Source organism: Ipomoea nil, unplaced genomic scaffold, assembly GCF_001879475.1.
Source record: "Ipomoea nil cultivar Tokyo-kokei standard unplaced genomic scaffold, Asagao_1.1 scaffold2973, whole genome shotgun sequence".
Classification (NCBI taxonomy): domain Eukaryota; kingdom Viridiplantae; phylum Streptophyta; class Magnoliopsida; order Solanales; family Convolvulaceae; genus Ipomoea; species Ipomoea nil.
This window is the reverse complement of record NW_017619401.1, coordinates 141855-165749: the sequence shown is the minus strand read 5'-3', so window position 1 is coordinate 165749 and position 23895 is coordinate 141855. Positions and strand designations below refer to the sequence as shown.

Below are 23895 nucleotides of genomic sequence, written 5' to 3'. Positions count from 1 at the left end.
GTATTACCTCCACCTCTTCCTTGGTTGGAGTTACCACGACCTCTTCCACTAGAACCTCCTCTTCCTCTTCCACGACCTCTACCAGATCCTCCACCTCTTTGATTAGTGCCAGTCACATTAAGGGTGACTTGACTCTTCAAAGCTTCTTCAGCTAGTGGTTCCGATTTTGACGCAATTCTGTCAATATGACTTTCTACCATACCTTTCAGCTCTGCAATTGATAAGAGCTCGGTTTTGTGTGACTCTGTTATTGAAGCCACCACATGGTCATACTTCATCGGCATAGTTCGTAGAACTTTTTCAACCACTGCACCATCTTCAATTGTATCTCCATATAACCTCATCTTATTCACCATATCAATAAGACGAGTGAAATACGCATCTACTGTTTCTGTAGAGGTCGTCTCACAATTATCGTACAACCTTCTCAACGACTGCAACTTAGACTTCTGCGCCCGATCAACTCCTTTGTGTGACACCTTTAAGATGTCCCAAGCTTGTTTTGCTGTTTGAGCACGAGCTAATTGCCCAAAAATGGAATAATGAACACCTTGGTGAATCTGACCCAAGGCCAATTTATCTCGCCGTATAGCGGCTGCATCAGCTCCTTCGGGTAGACCGGGATCAACAAAGCTCCAAAGATTTTGAGCTTGCAAATGTGTGGACATCATAATTTGCCAATAATTGTAATCGAGTTTCCCGTCCAATTTGGGACCCGTCCATACAATATTGAAATTTGCAGCCATATTTCACTACGGAAAATATCTCGGGGTTGAAAGGTTGACTGGCTCTGATACCAAATGTTAGATATATTAAATATAATATATCTATATTATATTTATATATGTATATATATAATTATATATACGAATATATAAATTGAGAGAAAGAGAGAGAGGAATGAATAACTTGATTGATAAATTAAAAAGCTTGAATACGCAGACTATTTATACTAAAATAACAAAGCTAAAATCATGCTCCATGTATGCCATTATTCACGTACTACTCCATGTTGTAAACCCACGTACTAAGCAAACAAGGCTCCATGTACTGCATGCTGCAATATGCTACACGTACTCCATATTGCCACATTCCATTACTTGGTTTAATAATAATAATAATATTATTATTATAACACAATTCTTCAAACAACTCTACTTATAAATTAAACATGGTGTGTCAAGATTATATTGTGTAAATATAATGAAAAATCACAAGATATGAAATGCAAATGGTACATGTAATAACTTAATGTTTGAGCCGTCCTGGGCGACTACCATCTATAATAATTAAGTTATTGCGGCAGAGAATATTTGAAGACAAATAATATGGCACCAAACTAAGGATGTATACAGTGTCAATAACATTTTAAGATACTCATGCAATGCATGTAAAAACAAACTAAAGAAATAATGTATGGAGGGAAAACACATTAACAAACCTTAACTCTGTTCTTAGACAGGTAGAAAATTCCAAATATGCAAAACAGCAGCTATATATTCATGTTTAATCGAAAAGTTCTATGGTATTTTGTGTTATGGTATCACCAGTTTATTTTGTATTTCGTAAAATTATATAAATTTATCATATAATTTTGTTGAACATATTAATAATTACGAAAGACACTGTATATACTTTTTGCAATTTTTTTAATACTGTATCTTTACAATTGCAAAATTAATCTAGTTCCACTGAAATTATAGATGATTTTATAGTTTCTCGTGAATAATAGACCAATTTATTATAATGATCGAACAAAAATATTAGATACCCTTACAACTTTTACTCCCTTAATCACGATTGGATGAAAAATACAAAATTAACCATAATAATATCAGCCAGGCACATTAACCGAATTATTTTGAAAAGAGAAAATATCATTTTTAGTTTCTCGACTATAATACATGTATCAATTTTAGTTCTTGACTATTAAAATTTTCAATTTTAGTGTATGACTATTCAATTTGTATCACATTTGGTCCTTGACTATTAATATTTTCAAATTATGTGCATGACTATTTAACTTGTATCACATTTGGTCCTGCCGTTAAATTTTTCGGTCAAAATTCCAGCTAAGACACCGGTTACGGGCTAATTTATTTAACTTTTATTTTAAAAAATTTTAAATTAAAAAACTTAAAAATAAAAATAAAAAAAATAAAATGAAAGTTTTATAAAGTTAAGCATATACACTGTTATATATTCGTTATACTAAATTGACGAGGGACTAAAAATGATAATACTACAATAATACTAGAACCAATGTGGAATGTTTCGAGAAAAAAAAAAAAAAAAAAAAAAAAAAAAAAACTAAAAGTAGAATGACACATAAAAATCTGAACAAAAAATAGAATTAACTCTTTGCAGAATAGCAATGCTTTAGGTCCTCTGCACTTCTGCAGTTAGGAGCTATATTCTATGATGCCCTAACTTCAATACTTAATTTGGTAGTCGCCCCAGGACGGCTCAATCTTTAACTTAATTAGGAAAATATTATTAATTTATTTTTGGATTCTATCAAGTGCCAACTATGCCGTAAATGCTACATCATAAGTTAAAGCAGAATTTTGTATACTCATTATATTTTTCATATATGTTTGTACTTATTAACCTGTCTGAGATTCTCAGAGTTATTTGAAGCTATCCATATTAAGATTACTAAAGCTTGAAAACAATCAATTCTGCAATAGAATTGAGAAAATGATTACACAGTTGAGGCCTTTTGAGTGCATAAATTTTTATATGACTCTAGCTTGGGTTCTCGTGGGTAGCATGTTCGTGATTAGCTTGGCAGGCAGAAATGAGAATCGAAGTTGCATAGAAAAGGAGAGGCAGGCTCTTCTCAGCTTCAAACATGGCATCATTGACACATACAACACCCTTTCTTCATGGAACACTGAAGATGGGAATTGCTGCGGGTGGGAAGGAATCGGCTGTGACAATGAAACTGGATATGTTGTCACACTTGATTTGCGAATGGTTTGTTACACTACATTATATTGCTTTGAGTTTCTTGAAGGTGAGTTAAGTCCTTCCTTGCATGAACTCTCATATTTGAGTCATCTTGACCTCTCTGGGAATAATTTTACTGCAAACATTAATTTTGTTAATGAGCTAGGAAATCTTTCCAACCTCAAATACCTTGATCTCAGCAGTAATGCACGACTGAAAGTTAACACTTTGGAATGGGTTTCTGGTCTTTCCTCTTTAAAATATTTGGGCATGAATGATTTGGACCTTAGCTCCATTGCTGATTGGGTTCAGTCAATTAAGAAGCTTCCTATGCTACAAAACTTACATTTAAGTCACTGTCAGCTGCAAACTCCATCTCTTCATCTTGGGATTTCAAATTCTTCTTTGGGGTTTCTTGGGGACTTGAAAACCTTGGACTTATCAAACAACAATCTCACTGGAAATTTTTTGCATATTCTGGAAGTGTTTAATGTTGGCAGTAATAGTCTTAATCTCACTCTTCTCGATCTATCATTTAATTCTCTAGAAGGTGTAATCTCCGAATCGTTTCTGTCATGCCTCCCAAATCTGAAGCTACTTGGCTTGTCTCACAACTTGTTGACACTTAGTCTCTCCTCAGCCTGGGTTCCACCCTTACATCTCAAAGTGATGAAATTAAGTTCTTGCAACTTGGGCCCAAACTTTCCTGCTTGGCTTCACACTCATATGGATTTTGAGTATTTAGATATCTCTTGTAATGGAATCAGAGACTTCATTCCTGACTGGTTTTGGAATTTGTCTTACGAATTACGATATCTAAATCTTTCTTACAATAGCCTCAGCGGTACACTTCCAAACACAACGTTAGACCTCGAGAATAACTGCCAGATAGACCTTAGTTACAATGAGTTTGCTGGTGAGGTAAAGCCCTTCTTTTCTAAGGCACGTCTGTTGAATCTTTCCAAAAATAAGTTTTTTGCAGCCAAATCTTTTCTGTGTTCTTCCATGGTAGATTCAAGGTTAGCATATGTAGACCTCTCTGACAATCTGTTATCAGGAAAGCTGCCTGACTGTCATATGAATTTCAGTATCTTGTTTATTCTTAATCTGGCAAACAATAACCTCTCGGCGGGAATCCCGATATCATTAGGCTCTTTAAAATCCCTGACATCACTAGATCTAAGCAACAATAGTTTCAGTGGTGAGTTGCCATCATCTTTGCAGAACAAAAGTAATTTGCTATTTCTTGACTTGGGAGAAAACCAATTATCCGGAAGAGTTCCGGGCTGGAATGGACAAAACAACCTGGTATTTCTCCGCCTGCAATCGAATAAGTTCCACGGAGAAATACCATCAAGCCTGTGTCAAGTCCCAAGCATTCAAGTTTTGGATCTCTCTCTCAACAATTTATCTGGTGAAGTTCCTTCATGTTTCAGCAATTTCACTGCAATGTCTCGTAAAACCAGTTTGAATAATAATTATTTCGAGTTTTACAACTTCATCCTTAGCAGTTACGCTGGTGAGTACAAATTAGAAGTTGATTACAGAGATGGTGCCTGGTTTGCCTGGAAGGGAGTGAAGGCTGAATATCATAATACCCTTGCCTTGCTTAAACTTATTGATTTATCTGCAAATCAACTGACAGGGCAAATTCCTGAAGGGCTTACCAGTCTATACGAATTGGTTTCGTTGAATCTATCAAGAAACCATTTCACTGGTAACATCCCTGAGAAGATTGGGCAGTTGACACAATTAAATTCTTTGGATTTGTCCAATAACCGCCTTTCTGGTAGAATTCCTATAAGCATGGCGAATATATACTTTCTTGGGTACCTGGATTTGTCAAATAACGATTTGTGTGGCGCCATTCCAAAGGGCACTCAATTGCAGAGCTTTGATGCTTCCAAATATGCAGGGAACCCACAACTGTGTGGATTACCAACCCTGAATGTGTGCCCTGGAGATGAAATCCTGCAGAGATCACCAGGCACTAAAGGGAATAAGCATGATCACTGGAAGGAGAATATGGGTTTCTACATCAGTTTAATCTTTGGATTCGTCATTGGATTTTGGGGAGTGTGTTGGACATTGCTACTCCAAAGTTCTTGAGGATATCCATTTTCATTTCTTAAACAGAAAGAACACCCTTTTACAGCAACAGTACAGTTATTGTTCATGTGTTCTTCCAATTAGAAAGTTTTCTGCATGTTTTCCAGCTGCAATGTAGGACATTACTTCCTTTCACTATGATGTTGGGGAAATGCATGGAAAGATCAGACTAATAAAACTTTGACGTACTATCTTAATTAGGAGATTAGCAAAACTGATCTGAAGAATAATTTCCAGCATTTTGGTATTTCTTTTCCTTTTATATATATGTTCTTGTATTGTATGTAGCGCAGCCAAGGTAACCTTCCATTATATATGTTGTCCATCTCTTTGGCTGTCACCTTCATGTCCTCCTATATATATATATATATATATGTCCAACCATCTTAGCCATGGCACAAAATCACCCATCTAGCAGATAAGATCATATATAGAATCTCTTCATCATCACGACGTACTATCTGTCTGTTGTCTTCCTCAAGCCGGCCAGCCGGCCACTGCCCGAAAAGCATGATTAATTAATTTCCCAAACCACTCCTTCATTGGTGTAATTTCTTTTGGATGAGATGTCACATTGTAGCTTTTTTGAATGCTTTTGACTCTATTAGCTAGAGTGCTGAAGCACAAAGAGTCAATGACACCTTCACTAAGGCTCGAATTCACTCTCTTTCATATAAGAGTGCAATTCGGGTGTCATTAGACTACAATATCTTGGCATGTCACATTGTAGTTAATCACCCATGTATAGATGTAATACACCGGCAATGTATCAAACATTTTTCCTTATTTTAAAGGGAAAATGACAGTTTTAATATATTAGTTATGTCTAAATTGTATACTCAGTTTATAAATTATTGTTCTATACAACTTTACCCCTTTAATTATGTTGAAAGTGGTTGTTTTAATCTATTACTTACAAATTTTATTAACATTAAAAAATTATTTTGATTTGTCAAATTATTAGGGGACAAATTGGTCCTTTTGTAAACTTTTCCTTAGTATAAAAAATAGGCTTTTCATATTGATGATTTCAAGTGAATGTTGAGTTCATTGTAATGTTGATTACACGAAAATATCTTAATCTACAATTTAGTCATAATTAATGGACTACATTTTTCCTCTTTATTTAAAAAAAAAATCAAAAAAGCGAGTTTCATAGTGGTTCGGCAATGTGCCTACGTCCACGAGAGTGAAACTATTCTTTATTCATAGTGATGGTGATAGTGGTGATACGACCATCAGGAATACAATCAATATATTTATAGGCATCTAATCCCTATACAATAGGTCTACCCGCTTCACTCCTAATCGGGCAAACTCATATTCCTAATTCTTATATGAGACAAACTCAACAATCTGCACCTTGGCGAATATGCTCTTTAAGAGAAAATATAGCTCAACAAATGTCCACCTTGGCGAATATGCTCTTTAGGAGAAAAGATTTATCTCACAATCCCCACCTTCACAAATATGCCCTTTACGAGAAAAGACTTATCTCACGTATACACATGGGTATGAACAACCATGATCATCCCAACTAGCCAGCTACATGCACCACGCAGCATGTATATGAACCGCTTTGTCCCAAGTCATTCGCCCTTAGCCGTCGACCTGTTATACCAGTCGTAAATCATGCTAATTGTCCCGTTCAGCTAACTTCCTGCATCTGGCCCATACTAGGTTTATGTCCCCTCCTGGTATCTACGCTGCCCCAACACAACAGCACCCCCTGCAAAGTCACACTAAACCCGTGTGTCTTGTACTCTTGCTCAATGCTCCACTAACCAGCAATTGCCACTAGCCATCAACACGCACCATGCAGAATCAAACGTTTCCTAGTGCATGTTCACGAACCGCTTAGTCCCGAGCAGTCCGTCCACACTAGGTTCACGACCCCTCCTTGTATCCGCTCTGCCTAACACAGCACCCCTCACCACCTTCTCATCTAGCATCTAGAAACATCCAACAAGTCCAAACAACGTTCGATCTTGTTATTACTAGTTGTTAGTGTTTTAACTATAAACATCTTTTATATGTTAGCTATATTATGACAAATTAGATTAGTGTAGGACAATAGTTCTGATAGAGTAGTCCCTGGTCAATCAGTTCCTACACCAGTGAAGATTTGAAAACTTGCTGAATATCTTCACCGACCTATCTTCAGGCCCGACAGTGCACTTTACTATATTCAAGCTTTTGGAAATCAGAGTTTAAGAAGTCAAATCTTTCCTAAGAAGAGTTATGGCAACTTGGCAAGTGATCTTCGAATACATGGTAACCCTAAGAGATTACTCATTTACACGTATTAGGTGAATATATAGTGGCTTGTGTAGAAAGATGAGTTAAATTATGAAAAGAAGTTAATTCCACCAGAGGTCCCTTGTCTTTGGAGGCAATTTCAAATTTAGTCTCAGACTATCGTTTTTGTCTTTTAACATCTCAGACTATTATTTTTTTAGACACTTTTAGTCTTTTTCATGACTCTTCCTATTTTTAGTAAGGACATTTTTGTCTCTTCATATTTTTCTTTTATTAATTTTTCCGGTTTAAACCAGTTTAATTGGTTTAGAACTTTACTAAAAAGTAAAAACCGATTGAAAAATATGGTTACTAAAAATTAGAGGTTACCTAAAGTTCTAAACAAATTAAATTGGTTGAATCCGGAAAAATAACAAAAGAAAAATATGAGAAGACAAAAATACCCTTACTAAAAATAGAAAAAGTCATGTGAAGGACTAAAAGTGTCCAAAAAATAATAGTCTAGGATGTTAAATGGCAAAAACGATAGTCTATAACTAAATTTGAAATCGCTACTAAAGACAAGGGACCTTTGGTGAAATTGATCCTTTTCATATGCATTGCAATCGCCACTAAAAGTGTCCAAATGCAGTGCACGCGCCAGCTGGGTGCGTCAGGCGCGCCTGACAGTTATTTGTTCAGGTGCGGCAGTGTCTTACGGTGCGGCAACACCAATAGTTCACCAAATATGCACCATCAACATTAGGAAATACACCACACAAAACAGAGTAAACAGAGCCCTGCATCACCAAACACACACCATTAGGTGTGAGTAAAAACACCATACACTGTTCGGAAATACACCATTGGGGGTGGTGAGTTATATGGTGTGTTTTTTTGAGTCTGTGGTCTATTTTGTGATGTTTTATTACATTTCATTGGGGTGTGTTTTTATTACACTGTTGGTGCATATTGTTAACACTGTTGGTGTATTCTGGAATTTGACCGCACCGTCGCACCGTAAGACCCCGCCGCATATGAGCGCTCTTCTATATATATATATATATATATATATATATATATATATATATATATATATATATATATATATATATATATATATATATATATATATATATATATATATATATATATATATATATATAGCGCATTCGCACACACTTAATCTAATCTAGACCATTAAAAAATATTAGATGGATGCACATGATGCGTTCTCACGTTCTCAGCGAAGCACATGTTCTCACTGGAACCCTACCCTATATTACTATATATATATATATATATATATATATATATATATATATTTAAAAAAAAAATTAGTTTTGCTTCTTTTTTTTTTTTTCTCTCCCTCTCATATTCTCTTTCCTAATCACACTCACAAAAACTCCTCAAAAACCACAAAATATCTTTACTATTATGGATGCTCTTTTAAAAACGACGTCGTTTTCGGCCAGGCGCACAAGGTGCACGATATAATTTGCCGAGATGTCTTCAGTAGGCCATAATTATAGGAGGTACCTTTAAGCTCGTACTATACTTAGACTAATCTCTGTTCACATCAAGCCAGCCCAATCAATGTTATAGACTGATCTTTTTTTTTTTTTTTAAGGCAGGATAGTGCATGACCACCATTAGTTATTGTGTGGGCCACGTTCCAAAAACCACGTCGTTTTGCTTAATTTTATTTTTTCGCACGTCTAGCTGCAACATACATTTTTGTAACTCATAATGTACATTATTCTAAAACATAATGTAAATTATTCTAAAGCATAATATACAATATTTTAAAACATAATGTACATTATATCACCCCAGATGTTTCATTATTCTAACATGTAATGTATATTATTTTAACACGTAATATACATTATTCTAAAATATAATATACATTATTTTAACACATAATTTACATTATTTTTAATCATAATATTTGTGAACAAAGAAAATTGGATATATATTTAGAAATTCAAAGTTCTGGTTTACATATCAAGTATCAATGCGGTGTGGGTACATGTCTCTGGATATCCTCTGATTCTTCAATTGGTGCCTTGAACACTCCACCATTGAAGGGCCTCCGGGTTTCAAGTGGCTTGATCTTCAAAGAAGGGCTTGTATATATAGATTGTTCTTCTTGAAGGGCCTCCGGGTTCAAATGGCTTGATCTTCAATGGAGGTTTGGATCAATAGGCATAGGCATAATCATTATGGAGGAGAGACTTCTACTTTCAGTATCACATTTTTATTGTGATCCTGAATAATATTTTTCTAGATGTTTACACCACTTTTCCTAGGATGTGTGAGATTACATAGAAATGAGAGCTCCTATTTATAGCTGTAGGATAGAGAGTTTTGATAAGCTCAAACTCTTTTGATATCAATATTATCCAAAATATTTCAAATATATTCAAATATACTAATATTGATAAATAATCAATATTTATCAAAATTTAAGTGTCTACAATATTCACGACAATATTTTGAACCGTGGTCTACACAATTATATGAACCATGGTCCACATAATAATTTGCCCACGATCACTCATGTCAACCAATAATGATTACTTATTTATTTACTTTTTACCGTACTAGTTTACAATATAACGTTATTCATTTACTTTTTACCATACTAGTTTACAATATAACGATAGGTGAACATTTTTATTTGATATAAAGCACAAAATGTAATGTTTTTAATGCAACGTATAACTTCTTAATAAGGAAAAAAGAAAGAAATTTAAAGCTCTAACCTACACTTGAATTATTTTCTGTCTTTTATGTACTGAGTAAGTGAGTAATAAAGAAGGAGATTTCTTTTTTTAATGGACCCCAATTTGGAGTTGAAAACTGACCGTTTTGACTTTCTTCCATACGTAATCAAAATATGACCGTTACGATAAATATTTAAAATTTCAAATTGGCCCACCTCGCAGTTTCCCCTGAAACTGGAATGCCTCCCTCTAAAAGCATAACTCCCAACCGTTAATCACTTTAATCTCTTCCACAACCCAACGGCTTAGATTTCTCTTTCCATTTCCGAATCGTTCTTGAAATCTTGATCTGCTTGCCCTTCACTCTCTTCCCATTTTAGCTCCCTCTTCTACTGTTCGCTTCGCTGGCATGGCACCATCAAATTCTTGATTTTTCGACGACAAAGTTCTTGACTTTTTGCAGTTCTAGGCTTCTAGCAGTTTCAGTAGATAGGGTCCAGGTTTTTGCAGATGAAAATGCCGGTTTCAACAAGATCTCAGATCACTAGCAGCAAAACCAGAGCCAAGCCGGAAATTCAAGAACTCGATGGAGTGGGTTCCGCCGCCGCCGCCGCCGCGGCGATGAGAAACCCGCACCATGGGTTGAAAGAGAAGATGAAAGCTCTGAGCCTTTTGTATGAGCAGCAAAAGCGAGCCTCAATGGCGCTCAAGAACCAGTCTTTAAAGGCCGAGGATCCAAGATTCACCACGCACCCTAGTGTGGATCTCCTCAACTCTGCGAAAAAGGACGGAAAAGACGGCAAAGAGCCCAGACCATTTGGTAACGTGATGAAGGAGAACACAATGCCCATTTGGCAACCTCCGCCGCCGCTACACCGGCCGCCGGATGAGGAGAAGGAAAACGTGGCTGCGGCGGCGGCGGCAACTGTGGGCGGCGGAGAAAGGATTAGAAGGGCAATTGAGACTAGAAATGTGGCTAGGAAGCTCTCCCTTGGGACTTCAGCAATTCCTATAAACTCAGAACCCAAAGGGATTAACAAAGAGAATGTTCAAGAATTAGAGAAAGTGAACGAGGGGGGGACAAGGATCCTTGTTTTTGTGAGGCTAAGACCAATGTCTAAGAAAGAGAGAGAATCTGGGGCTAGAAACTGTGTAAGAATTGTGGATGGTAGGGATGTTTATCTCACTGAATTCTCCACTGAGAACGATTATCTAAGGCTAAAAAGAGTCCGGGGAAGACATTTCAGTTTTGATGCCGCATTCCCAGAATCCGCTTCTCAACAAGAAGTCTATTCCACAACGTGAGTTTGAATAAAATTTCTGCTTTTTATTTGTTGCTTAACCAATTTATGCACTCCCAGAATTTTTCTGATTAGACTATGCATCATCTTTGTAGTGGAACATGTATCACTCATTTGCTAGACTTACATTAGGTCCTAAAGATTGGACTTTTATGAGTAAATACCCAACTTAGTCCACTTAGACGACTTTTTGTGCTTAATTAGATATTAACTTTGATGATTTTACTCAATTGAGTCATATGTTAGGATGGTTTTACCCAGAATTTTTCTGATTAGACTATGCATCATCTTTGTAGTGGAGATTTTGTTAGACATATATCACTCATTTGCTAGACTTACATTGGTTCTAAAGATTGTATTTTTATGACTTAATACCCAATTTGGAGTCATACACTATAACGGGTTTTCTTGATTTAGTCTTAGATGACTTTTTGTGCTTAATTAGATTCTCGATTTTGACGGGTTTACCCAATTGAGTCATCTGTTAGGATAGCTCATTAATTTCAGCTCTATTAATACTCAATTCAATTCAATCCTAGACTATAGTAGTTTTAGTGTTTTACCTAAATTAGTCGATTTTACTCAATTCAGTTCTTGACTATAATGATTTTTATCAATTTAATCTTTGATTTGTCTAGGACTCAATTAGGTAAAACAATGGAAGTCGAGAACCTAATTAAGCACAAAAAGTCCTTTAGAACTAAATCAATAAAAAATCACTATAGTAGAGTACTAAATTGGGTATTAAGTCGGATTTTTATTGTGTTTAGTCATTCATTTTGTGTACTGAAGCTCTAAATTCTTCAACTGCTGGAATTCAGAACAGCAGAGCTTGTTGAAGCAGTTGTGCAGGGAAGAAATGGGTCAGTGTTTTGCTATGGAGCGACCGGAGCCGGAAAGACACACACAATGCTGGGCACAGTTGAGAGCCCTGGAGTTATGGTGTTAGCCATAAAGGATCTGTTTACCAAGTTAAGGCAAATGAGTTTTGATGGAAATCATGTTGTTCATCTCTCCTATCTTGAAGTCTATAATGAAACTGTCCGGGATTTGCTATCCCCGGGACGCCCTCTTGTCCTTAGAGAAGATAAACAGGTCTGATTACTCTTTGGGAAATTGTTTTCAAAAGGTTTGATTCAATTCATTCTCAAAATAACTTTTTTTTTGTTTTTGTTTTTGTTTGAACATTATTCAGGGGATTGTGGCTGCTGGGCTTACTCAGTATAGAGCATATTCCACAGATGAAGTATTCAAATTCTTTAAAGACAATTGAATTAGTTGGCGAGTTCGAGAAAAAAAGGTTACTGATTTCTCTGTTTGTTTGTCCCAGGTAATGGCATTGCTTCAACAGGGAAACCTTAACAGAACCACAGAGCCAACTCGTGTCAACGAAACATCCTCGCGGTCTCATGCCATTCTGCAGGTGTTCTATCGTGTTGAGCATTTAATCACTGTTGCAATTTAACTATCAGCTTAGACTTTTGGTTGAGACGGAGCATATGTTTCAATTTTATCGTTCCACACTTTCTTATGTGCTGTTGCAATCTAACTATCAGCTTAGACTTTTAGTTGAGACGGAGCATATGTTTCTGTTTTATCGTTCCACACTTTCTTATGTGCTGTTGCAATCTAACTATCAGCTTAGACTTTTAGTTGAGACGGAGCATATGTTTCTGTTCTATCGTTTCACACTTTCTTATGTAACATTCAGGTTATGGTTGAGTATCGTTTTAAGGACGGTTCAGATAACATTGTGAATCGAGTGGGGAAACTATCACTCATTGATCTTGCTGGCTCCGAAAGAGCTCTTGCCACTGATCAGAGAACACTGAGATCTCTGGAGGGGGCGAACATAAACCGGTCACTCCTGGCACTCAGCAGCTGCATCAATGCATTGGTGGAGGGGAAAAAACACATCCCATATCGAAATTCGAAGCTCACTCAACTGCTTAAGGATTCGCTTGGTGGAGCTTGTAATACTGTCATGATTGCTAATATCAGTCCAAGCAATCTTGTTTTTGGCGAAACTCAAAATACTCTTCACTGGGCTGATAGAGCTAAAGAAATCCGAACAAAGGCTTATGATGCACATGAGGAAATGCAAATTCCCGAATCAGAAACGGATCAGGCCAAGCTATTACTCGAGTTGCAGAAAGAGAACCGTGAACTTCGAGCTCACTTGGCTCGTCAGCAGCAAAAACTGTTAACTATTCAAGCACAAAATTTGGCAGCAAATGCATCTCCGGCCCCTTCTACACTCTCCTCTCACGTATCCCCCGCTCCCTCGCCCGTTTGGCCAAGCGAGAAACGAAGAACGAGGCCCTCTTTCTTGGGTGGCAATTGCTTTACCCCAGAATCGAGGAAAAAGGGAGCAGATGAGGCTGCAGTTAAGGAGCTGAGAAAAACGGTGAAGGTACTCGAGGCTGAGATTGAGAGAATGAAGAAGGATCATGCATTGAAGATAAAACAGAAGGATAATTTCATTCATGAGCTTTCGAGGAAGAGTGGGAAACCGACAGTAGTAACGAGGGCCGGTTTAAGACCAAAGAAGCCTCACGAGGATGACCTGAAGAGCCCTCGCCATCGTTTTATGTCCCCAGTTCCCACATCGAAAAAACGTAGCTTCTGGGATACAACCACAGCAAATAGTCCATCACTTGCTGCCACCTTGAATGGGAGAAAAACCAGAAGCCATGTCAATTCTGAACTTACTAAACCTCCATCCAAGCTTCTCCAGGTGCATTTTGCTTTCCCTTTGCATTAGTTTTTGCTAAGATGGATAAGACTATGTTATATATATTTGCGTGTACCTTTGAGTTTCTTTCTTTCTTCTGCAAACTGATGCAGCTTGCATATCCATGTTTCTGGTTTGTGTTCATGGTTGGACCGCACGTCTTGAATCTCAGCCTGGATTTGCTTGGCCAAGACCCGAAACTGTAAAGCCATAAAGTTTAGTGAAGACGACGAATAGGGAGTTTGAAGAATTTGGTATCATCAACCTGCAGGTGCTAGTTTTTATTGCACTGAAACTCAATTCCATGTTGATTGTTGCATTCAAATGATAGATTCAGTCTTCCCCAGGGGACGTTCTTTACAAGAGTTTGTTGGTTTCGTTCGTGTTAATATGCAGATTGTTGCAGATTCCATTAACATTCTGAAAATGAATTGAGGTGTTCCCCCCCATAGGATTTTTTTTGGTTTTTTGATTGTTTGTTGGATGAAACTTATGGTGTGTTTGTAGCATTGTTGTATCTTATTTGGCAATGTTTCAGAGTAATTCCATCAACTCTGTTGTTTATATTATTGATGAATCAGAAATACCAGGACAAAGTATTCTTATGTTGTTTCTTGTTCTTGTATTTTTGTATCTTATTTGGTAATGTTTCAGAGTAATTCCATTAAAAAAAAAAAAATACAAACAAACAAACAAACCTGTCAGGCTTATTATGCGCCCAGTTGGTGCGTGCACGCTGGGTGCAGTAGGTGCACCCAATGCACACAGCACACCTATAGGAGCATGTTTTATTCTCTTTTTTTTTTTCTTTTTTTTTTTTCCATTTAATGAATCCCACAAAAATGTTGCATTTGCAGGAGAAAAACAAAAATTAAAAAACCTCCAACCCCAATTGTTAAAAAGCCGTCACCCAATTTTTGCTTCTTACAAAACCCCAAGAAACCCCTCTTTCTGTTGCTCTAAGAACATTGGGCTTACATGTTCTTCATACCAACCCTTCTACTCTCCAAGAAAGTTATAATTATTACTTCTTACTTGAAAGAAAAAGCCTAAAATGTACTAATCAGCTGATCATAACTTCTCAGATGGATGTTGGCAACATAGTTTAATTTCTTACAAATAAAGGATTACAAGTAATAGTGAATTGGCCCATCCATATATTTTATTTTAAAAACAAAAAACGTCCTTATTTTGAATAAATACTGTATAGTATATGATAATGTTGAGCATATATGTATTTATGCAATTATGCATGCACACATAGTTCAACAATTAACATTATAGTGTTTACAAGTTGCTGGACCATCAAAAAGGCAGTTGAATTGCACTTGTGAGGAAGCAATATAATAGTTATATCATGGACCCAAGGATGCACCCAACACATCTTGCGGTTTTTTCTCATTAAAATTTTTTCAACTTAAATTTATATTTCTCCTGTACAAATAAAATTAATCTATAAAAAATATATCATAAAAACTTTAATAGAGATATTTTAACTGATATCTATGTGGCTATGTGTGTAAATGAAAAAAATACTTCTATTCTTGAGATAAATTATATGTTAAGCATAAAGATTTTGGAGTAAGGATGTCAATTTTACATGTCCCCGGAGATCCCGTCAAGGATGTCAATTTCACATGTAGTCCCTGGTGAGGATCCCCGATCCCCGTCCTAACGTGTACAGAGATGGGTAAAAAATTCAAAGAACGGGGATAGGGATGGGGATACCTCTCCCCACCCGTCCTCGATTTTTGAAATATGATTATGATGATGATGACGAAGAAAATGACGACGACGACGACTGAAATTTAGAAAAATTGGTTGGAGTGACTGAAATTTAGAAAAATTGAATAGTTAAGGTAGTAAATTCACAATTTTAAAACTTGTAGACTACAATTAACAAGGCACCAATAATCATAGGGCCAAAAGTTCAATTTTATTCACCATACTCTTTTCTATAGTTTTAACAAATTTTCAGTTTAAAAAAAATTAGCTTCTTTTCGGATATTTTCAACCTAACATTAGATTGGATAATCCCCAGAGATAGCTTCAATTTCTAACATAAAAAATGATTAAAATTGTTAACATATCTAGTATTTGGAAAATCAAGCTCAAACCTATTAGCTTTTGTTTGAAATGGCAACAGTAATGTCATCAAACCACAAAGTACTTCTCTATAGAAATTGTGCTTATGATGGCTACAAATATCGTGTCCTATATTTAAACTAGTTTTTACACGTGCATTGCGACTGATTTAATACTTAATTTTTGTATTTAAATAAGTAATTCAAAGTATATCAATGCAATATTATATAGAAGTTCATTATAATTGGTATTAAAATTCATGTTTGTACTTTTCTAAAAACAATTATCTAAATACTTATTTATTTGGTATGGTATTTGGTAATAGATACTACTTTTGGTTGGAATTACTCTAAGTTTTGTCAATCCGTTTTTGGATAGGTTTGTCATTGTCTTCGTCTTTATTGCATGCTTAGCTTGTCCGCTTCTTTTTATTGGTAATATGTCTTATGTGTAATTGAGCTACTGGTGCTAATTTGCTAAAAGAACATATTTGAAACTAAAATAGGTTAACAATATTATTGTTATTTTTGAGTGAGTGTTGTTTCAGTTTCATAATTATATTGAATTTAAATGTGCTTGTTTTGTTGTATGACTTGCAAACATGAAGAGCGTCAGAAGGATGAGTATACATGCGGTATTTGCACAAATTGAATGCTGAAAATATACAAAAAGAAGTGATAGAGAAGGGGTAAAATCAAAATAATATGAACCACTCATTTCAACAAACAATTGGACCAACATTTTTTAGTTCCCGATATAGGTCTAATTTTATTAGCTCTAATTAACTTTTTTTAGTAAATTAATAGATTAGTAGAAATATTGTACTATTCACTTTATTAAAAGTATGAGAAAATACAACACATGTAAACATGTAATACATGATGTTAACAAAGAATCATATAATTTTATTTAATGATTAATGACAAATATATGTTCTAACAAGGACGATATGCTGCTTTTGTTAGGTTTGTCTTGCACTAGTATTTGTTTATACTAAGATTGTCTGAAGCAGCAATTTGTAACTTTTTAAGTCCAGCAGACAACTTTTGAATATTAGAATAATGATGAGTACATGAATACATGATCATAAGAGAACATATATAGATTACTGTGAATTATTAATAATCTTAATAAAATCTCAGCCTTTGAATGCTGTATTCCATGCCATCATCCCACTAAGATGGCCCAAATCCCATCTTTTATCACTTTTGTTATAAAGAAAAAAAAAATAAAGAAAAGGATTAAGAAATTAAAGCCTTGAAACTAGGAGAAGAAATGATTGCACAATGTTAATAACAACTGTAAACTGTTGTTATTCATCCTTGATAACTCATGATTAGCCAATTCAATTTCATTTTTTATACTTTTGCAACTTGGACTAATCAAATTCTAAGTATATTATATTGTACAAATAGATTAGTACGTCTCAGTGTATAGTGTGAGATCTTAGCTAGTGTACCTAAAGAATCCTGTAATCAGATTAAAAAAGTTCTCCTTAATTAGTTTAAAACCTTTTTTTTTTAAAATATATTTCACAATTAATAATCTTAGTTCAAGTGAATTCAAATGGGTTTGGTTTCCCTTAAATAGACCTGATAAGAACTTTTATATATAGTTTAATCGGAATTCAAGTCTTTACTAATGAACATAATTATGCACCCGATTTTGGGGTGTTTTGGTAAATACGGATTATCTGTTAGCTGATTGGGTTAGTGAGTTTGACTAGTTGATAACATTAGCTGATGGTAAAAAATTAGAAAAGTGTTTGATAAATTAGCTGATAACTAATTACATGCAAAATTATTTTCTCAAAAAGTTTATCGACAAAAATGTTTTGAGCAACTTTTTGAATTTTAATATTTTGAAACAATAAATTGTTACAAAAACCTAATTAATCAAATATTCATATTGATTGTTTAATCAAATCAAACAGCTAATAATAGTAAAAAAAAAAAAAAAAAAAAAAATTAACTGATAAGCTATGTTACTAAATGGAACCTTTTATCTTATTTTATTTTCTATAATGTAAAAGGGTATTCTAGGACTAATATCCTAGCTTTCTGAAAGTATAAGGTAATACTGCATGCCAAAATCTAAACTCAGAGGGGAACATACTTTGAAAGATTGTGTTTTTGCATTCGAAGATGCTCAGCTCGTAGCTAGAATGTGAAAAAAACATAAAACTTCAAAGAAGTCAGGCAAACCAAATTTTGCTTTTGGGAACTTCTATGATCAAAGCTTTATTAGTTCAATGCATTGGGATTCTGATATATATTTTTTTTTTCTTTAATCATCAATCCTGACCAAAAATATGCACCAGAATCAAAGACTCCCTAGAACCTGTAATGCCTTTAGAGCATCTACACTAGTGAAGAATAGTGAGTTATTTCAGTAATTAATTAGGGAAGAATGCATCTGTAAAATAGGAAATAATGTCAGAAAAAAAAGAAGAAAGAAAAAAAGAAACATCAGGCTGCTGTGCGCGTTTCGTGCACAGCAGCCCGCCCACACGGGCGCGTCAGGCGCGCCGTGACAGTTCTTTTTTTTTTTTTTTTTTTTGCGTTTATTTTTTTATTTTGATTTTTTTTTCCTCTCTTCCCCACATTCTCTTTCCTAATCACTCTTACATTATCCCCATATTCTTCCCAACTAATGTGGATGCTCTTAGATCAGATGCCTATTGATTTCATTCTTCCCCAATGCCTATTGATTTCATGTTATGCCTCAAGCCTAGCTTCGCAGAAAAAGAAGCTGCCAATAAGACCGTATTATGAATTATTATCCGTAAGATAAGTCGAGACAAGTCGAGTCAAAATGAAAATGTAATAATTATATTAAAAATGTAATATTCTCTCAGTCTTATTTTTCTTTGTCTTGTTTACTATTCATTGGTCAAACTAACTCTTTTTGAATTTGACATCAGTATTTATAATGTAGATTTTAAATATATATACTCCGTAAATTTTATATAGGAATAGTAAACTTAATATTATAAAAAAATTGAATTAAAAATAACTTCAGTCAAGTTTCGTTAGCCGAACTAGACAAACAAACGCAAATTATGCTGTGTATCCGTATGCACCATGCATGGTGCATACGGATGCAAACGACGTCGTTTTGAAGTAATGGTGCGACCTTCAGTCTTTTAAAAAAAATCCTGTTAACGGCGTTTGTTTCCATTCGCTATCCAAGTTTCCATTCCCCTTTTTGGCAGTTAGGCATTTTGGAATTCGCATTCAAAGTCTGTGCAATCGTAATCGCAATCGCAATTGCAATCTAATTTCGTATATTGACTGTTAGATGTGTAGTTATGCAATTATGGATGTATAGTTATTAAGTTATGGATGTGTAGTTTTGCAATTCTGGATTTATAGTTTTGCAATTCTGGATTTGTAGTTATGCAATTATGGATGTTTAGTTATGCAATTATGGATGTGTAGTTATAAAATTATGGATGTGTAGTTATGCAATTATAGATGTGTAGTTATGAAATTATGGATGTGTAGTTATGAAATTATAGATGTGTAGTTATGCAATTATGAATGTGTAATTATGCAATTATGGATGTGTAGTTATGCAATTCTTTAACATGCTCTTTCTGTAATTATGGACGAAGCGCACTTTTTGTAATTTAAAAAAAAAATAAAATTGATTGGTGGAGTGAAAACGGTGCCACTAACGGCACCGTCACTCCAAAACGACATCGTTTGCATCCGTATGCACCAAGAATGGTGCATACGGATGCACAACATAACGATTGACAAACAAAGGAGGTGTTTTGGTAAATGGTTGTTAGCAAATTGGGTTAGTGGGTTTAACTAGTTGATTGCGTTAGCTGAGTGTTTGGTAAATTAGCTGTTAATTATTAGCTGATTACATACAAAATGACTTTCTCAAAAATCTGATCGAAAAAGCTGCTTTGAGTAGCTTTTTGAATTTTAACATTTTGGAACAATAAGTTGTTACAAAAGGCTAACGGAGGGAATACTAACAAGGAATAAAGTGGTTGCTATGTGTAAGGGAAGGTGTAATATTTTAAAAAAAAAATATAATACTTTTAAATCAAAATATAAAAGTATTACGATTCACTTTCTTTTATAAATAATAAATATATTTTATTCCTAATTAGTATTACATTTTTTAATATAAATTTTAAATTTTCAACCACAAGATTTCACATAAGTTTTTGCTTATATAGATATACTAGAACATAGAGATGCAGAAGAAAAAGAAACAAGAATAAAGCATTAGGCATCCTCCCACTGCTTTATGTTTTGACTAAGAAAATCATCCTCCCATATGCTCTGTTAAGTCAGGATGTAGGCGCCTTTAAAGTTGGGAATTCAACTTTTAAAAATAATGTTTTGAGTAAGAAAAAGTGTAGTATAAAAAGTACTCCGTATAAAATAAGGAAATAAGCCGTGAAGGATAAGAATATTTAGTGGGGATGAGGAAAGGGAGTTGGGTGTAGACCATTTGCACATTTCATATACTGTAAATTAAAAACATAGCAACCCCACCCAAAAGTTTGTGGTGTATAGATAAATCAATCAACAAACAAAAATGATAAGAGTTAAATTATCTAATGGAATATAGTATGATTGACTGATATAATATTTTAACTTTTCATTTGACCATCAATCAATCTTAACATATTATGGGTTTAACTTACTGATTCAGTAGATAATATTTGAGAAAGAGACTAAGGTTCAAAACTTAGCAACGGATGGACAGATCCCTTATACGTAAACATTTGACCCTGTCTAGTATGCTAAGCTTATTATGATTTACATCCTCTTAAATGCTCTATTGAATTGGAGTTGGAGATTTAATCTTTTGAAAAGAATGAAATGTAATTTTTGTTTTTGGAAAAATTAAGGAAATTCATTGCAGAAAAGACAGCCCAACACCAAAAGGACAGACATGTCATAAGAGGCATTAATGGCATCTGCAAAAGATAAATATAATGATGACAGAGGTAGATATTGCACTGTGGAACCTGCAGTGGTAGAGACTTGTGCATAGACTTCAATTCCAAACATCACCCAATAATTGTGCAATAATAATACTTAGTATACTATTTTCCATTCCCCCAAATATATTAACATCACATTCTTCTGCGTTGTATGATCACCAAAATTACACAAAAAAGGAAAGACAAAACATAAAAATGAACATCGGAGATTAATTTACTAGATCAATCTCCTTTCCTTAACTAAATACAATTGCTAGCTACCTGCTACTATTATTTTCTCCCCGGAAAGATTGAATCTCCCACCTTAAAGAACCAAAATCACGGTTTCAAAAGAAATCTGTCCACTTTAAGCATAACCGGACAACTATTATCTTAAACTCTGAGCAGGTAAAGACTAAGTTCTGGAGCGCCATTGCTGTCTGGGTTCATCATGTAGAATGCTTCTGAATCTCTAGACCCAACAACCCTGTCAAACTTGGCTCTCAAGTACATGATTTCTCCGGCGGCTGAGCCGCCGCCGCTGTCTCCTCCGTCTATTCGCAACACGCCGGCGCCCATGGAGATAGGCTCCACGGACTTCAAAATCTCCCAGTCTTTAGCCCCACATTCGCGTCGATTCGCGAACCCACACTTCTTCCCATTGCAATGCGTTCTCCAAACAGGCTCGTCTATGAGCCTCCCCGCCGTGCCTGCAGCCTTGATGGTCTTCTTCTCGTCGTCCTTGTCGCATTCCAGGGCAATCCGGACGAGCTCCGACGCCATTTCCCGGACCAGCCCGGAGATCGGGGTGGCTAATTCAACCAAGAACACCGGCTCCGATGTGGGGTCTTTCTGGAACGCGATATGCACGTTGCCGCCCCGCCGGTGGCCGAAAAGGGTGCCCACCACCTTGGTTCCAAGGCGGCGCTGATGGGTCATCAGCAATTGCATTATTCTGTTCCTCCCAATTGAACCCAGCACAGATTTCAGCCTGGAAACCGCCCTGGCTTGCCTGCTTGTAGCCGCTGATTCTTGGTCTTGAGGTTTCAATGGGCAAAGAAGCTTATTGGGATCTTCTTCTTCTTGTTTAAGATCACTACTCTTTGTGTCTGAGGAGGGGCTGAGATCTTCTTCTTCTTCTTCTTCATTGCTAACTTTGGTTGTCCAATGGAACTGCCTCTTAGAGGGAGAATCTTGGATACTCCTAGCCATGATTGTCTTCATCCAAGAAAATGAAAGGAAACCAAATTAAACAACTAACCCAGGCCCTTTAGTTGTTGGGTGAGAGAAAGAAAGAGTGCAGAAGAGAAAATAAACTGGAATGGTTTGGTCCTTTAATAAGCTATTGTATATATACAAAATTATATCCAGAAATAGGAAAAAGCTAGGGTTAGAATAATTAGGCAAATTGGTCCATTATGTGGATCTAAAAAAAAAAAGAGTAGATTTTAAATATACTAAATCTACATTATTTTTATACTGAAGGTACATTATACAATATAATGTATACTCAGTACAAAAATAATGTACATTCCATGAATATAATGTACATTATTTTATAGTATACAAAATATAGTCCACACAACTTAATGATTGGAATAATTATAGGAACTACTGCACAAAGTTAAAAAACAATATTAGACTAAGGTCCTATTTGGTAACATAGTTAGTTTATCAGTCAATTTTATATTATTTGACTTTTATTAGCTGTTTGATTTAGTTAAAAAATCAATATGAGTGTTTAATTAATCAACTTTTTGTAACAGCAGCTTATTGTTCCAAAATGCTAAAATTCTGCTTAAAACAATTTTTCAATCAGTTTTTTAAGAAAATCATTTTGCATTTAATTAGATATCATTTAACAGCTAATTTACCAAACACTTTCCTACAACCAGCTAATTCTATCAACTAGTCAAACCCACTAACTCAATCACTAATAGCGATTTACCAAACACTGCCTAAGTTCAAGACTTTATATATATATATATATATATATATATATATATATATATATATATATATATATATATAAAATTCTCTAATATGTAGAAGTGTAACAGCCCAACAAATTTCCCTATTAAGCTGATTTAACATTAACCTAAAGAAATCCAATCCTAATTCTCTTGCTTAACCCTAAAACTTGTCCCAACAGTATATTTAAAAAAAAAAAAAAAAAAAAAAAGATTGCATCCTATTTTCAGAATCCCTATATTTTCTTTATGTCTCAATAATCTACATGTTTTAAGAAGTGTTTATATATTGGTGCTCACAACACGATCAATATTCTATTGTTGCTAAGCCTATTATTAATTCTCTTTAATTATTTGATTAATTAGTTGAGTTATGTATCGACAAATCGAGGACATTAGTACTATATAAAAAACGATCCTATCCTAATCCCGAAAATCCCCACCAACCCTACACTACAAAGTGGCATTGGAATTGGAGCAAAGAACAGTAAAGGGTTGAGGGGATAACAAAAGGAAGAAGTTTTGAGATAAAGAAAGGAATCTCAAGCAGACATTGGTAGTGTAATTTCACTTTCTTGTGGGGCAGAGGTGTGAAAGGTGAGTGTTTAGCTTGACTCACTGTTTATTTTTGACTTCCAATAACACAATACTACATACTCCCATTCTCTACTCCTAATATTTACTCTCATACTTAAAATATTAATGTAGACACTTTTACAAGACTCATGAAGAAAATAATCTATCAGAGCTCGTCACATCAGAGAATAAACTTGAAGGAGTAAGATTTTGGAGTACATGTAGTAGAACTCCTTCCAATAACCCA

At 35.1% G+C, this 23895-nt stretch overlaps 2 protein-coding genes across 3 annotated transcripts; one reads left to right on the top strand and one right to left on the bottom strand.

Annotated features, from left to right (window-relative positions):
* Positions 1–10279: 10279 nt before the first annotated feature.
* On the top strand, positions 10280–14668 carry LOC109162960 (kinesin-like protein KIN-8A). 2 transcript variants are annotated; one of them, XM_019311670.1, is made up of 6 exons: positions 10280–11329; positions 12151–12424; positions 12525–12575; positions 12660–12752; positions 13041–14066; positions 14177–14668. In XM_019311670.1, exons 1-6 carry the CDS (start codon positions 10539–10541, stop codon positions 14267–14269), a joined length of 2328 nt encoding a protein of 775 aa, XP_019167215.1. In that variant the 5' UTR covers positions 10280–10538; the 3' UTR covers positions 14270–14668. The 2 variants fall into 2 exon arrangements, with proteins under 2 accessions (XP_019167215.1, XP_019167216.1); XM_019311671.1 differs by having other exon boundaries at positions 10282–11329; positions 14236–14668.
* Positions 14669–21203: 6535 nt separating this feature from the next.
* On the bottom strand, positions 21204–22457 carry LOC109162970 (protein MIZU-KUSSEI 1-like). Its single transcript, XM_019311678.1, has one exon. It carries the CDS (start codon positions 22324–22326, stop codon positions 21496–21498), a length of 831 nt encoding a protein of 276 aa, XP_019167223.1. The 5' UTR covers positions 22327–22457; the 3' UTR covers positions 21204–21495.
* Between the last annotated feature and the right edge of the window lie 1438 nt (positions 22458–23895).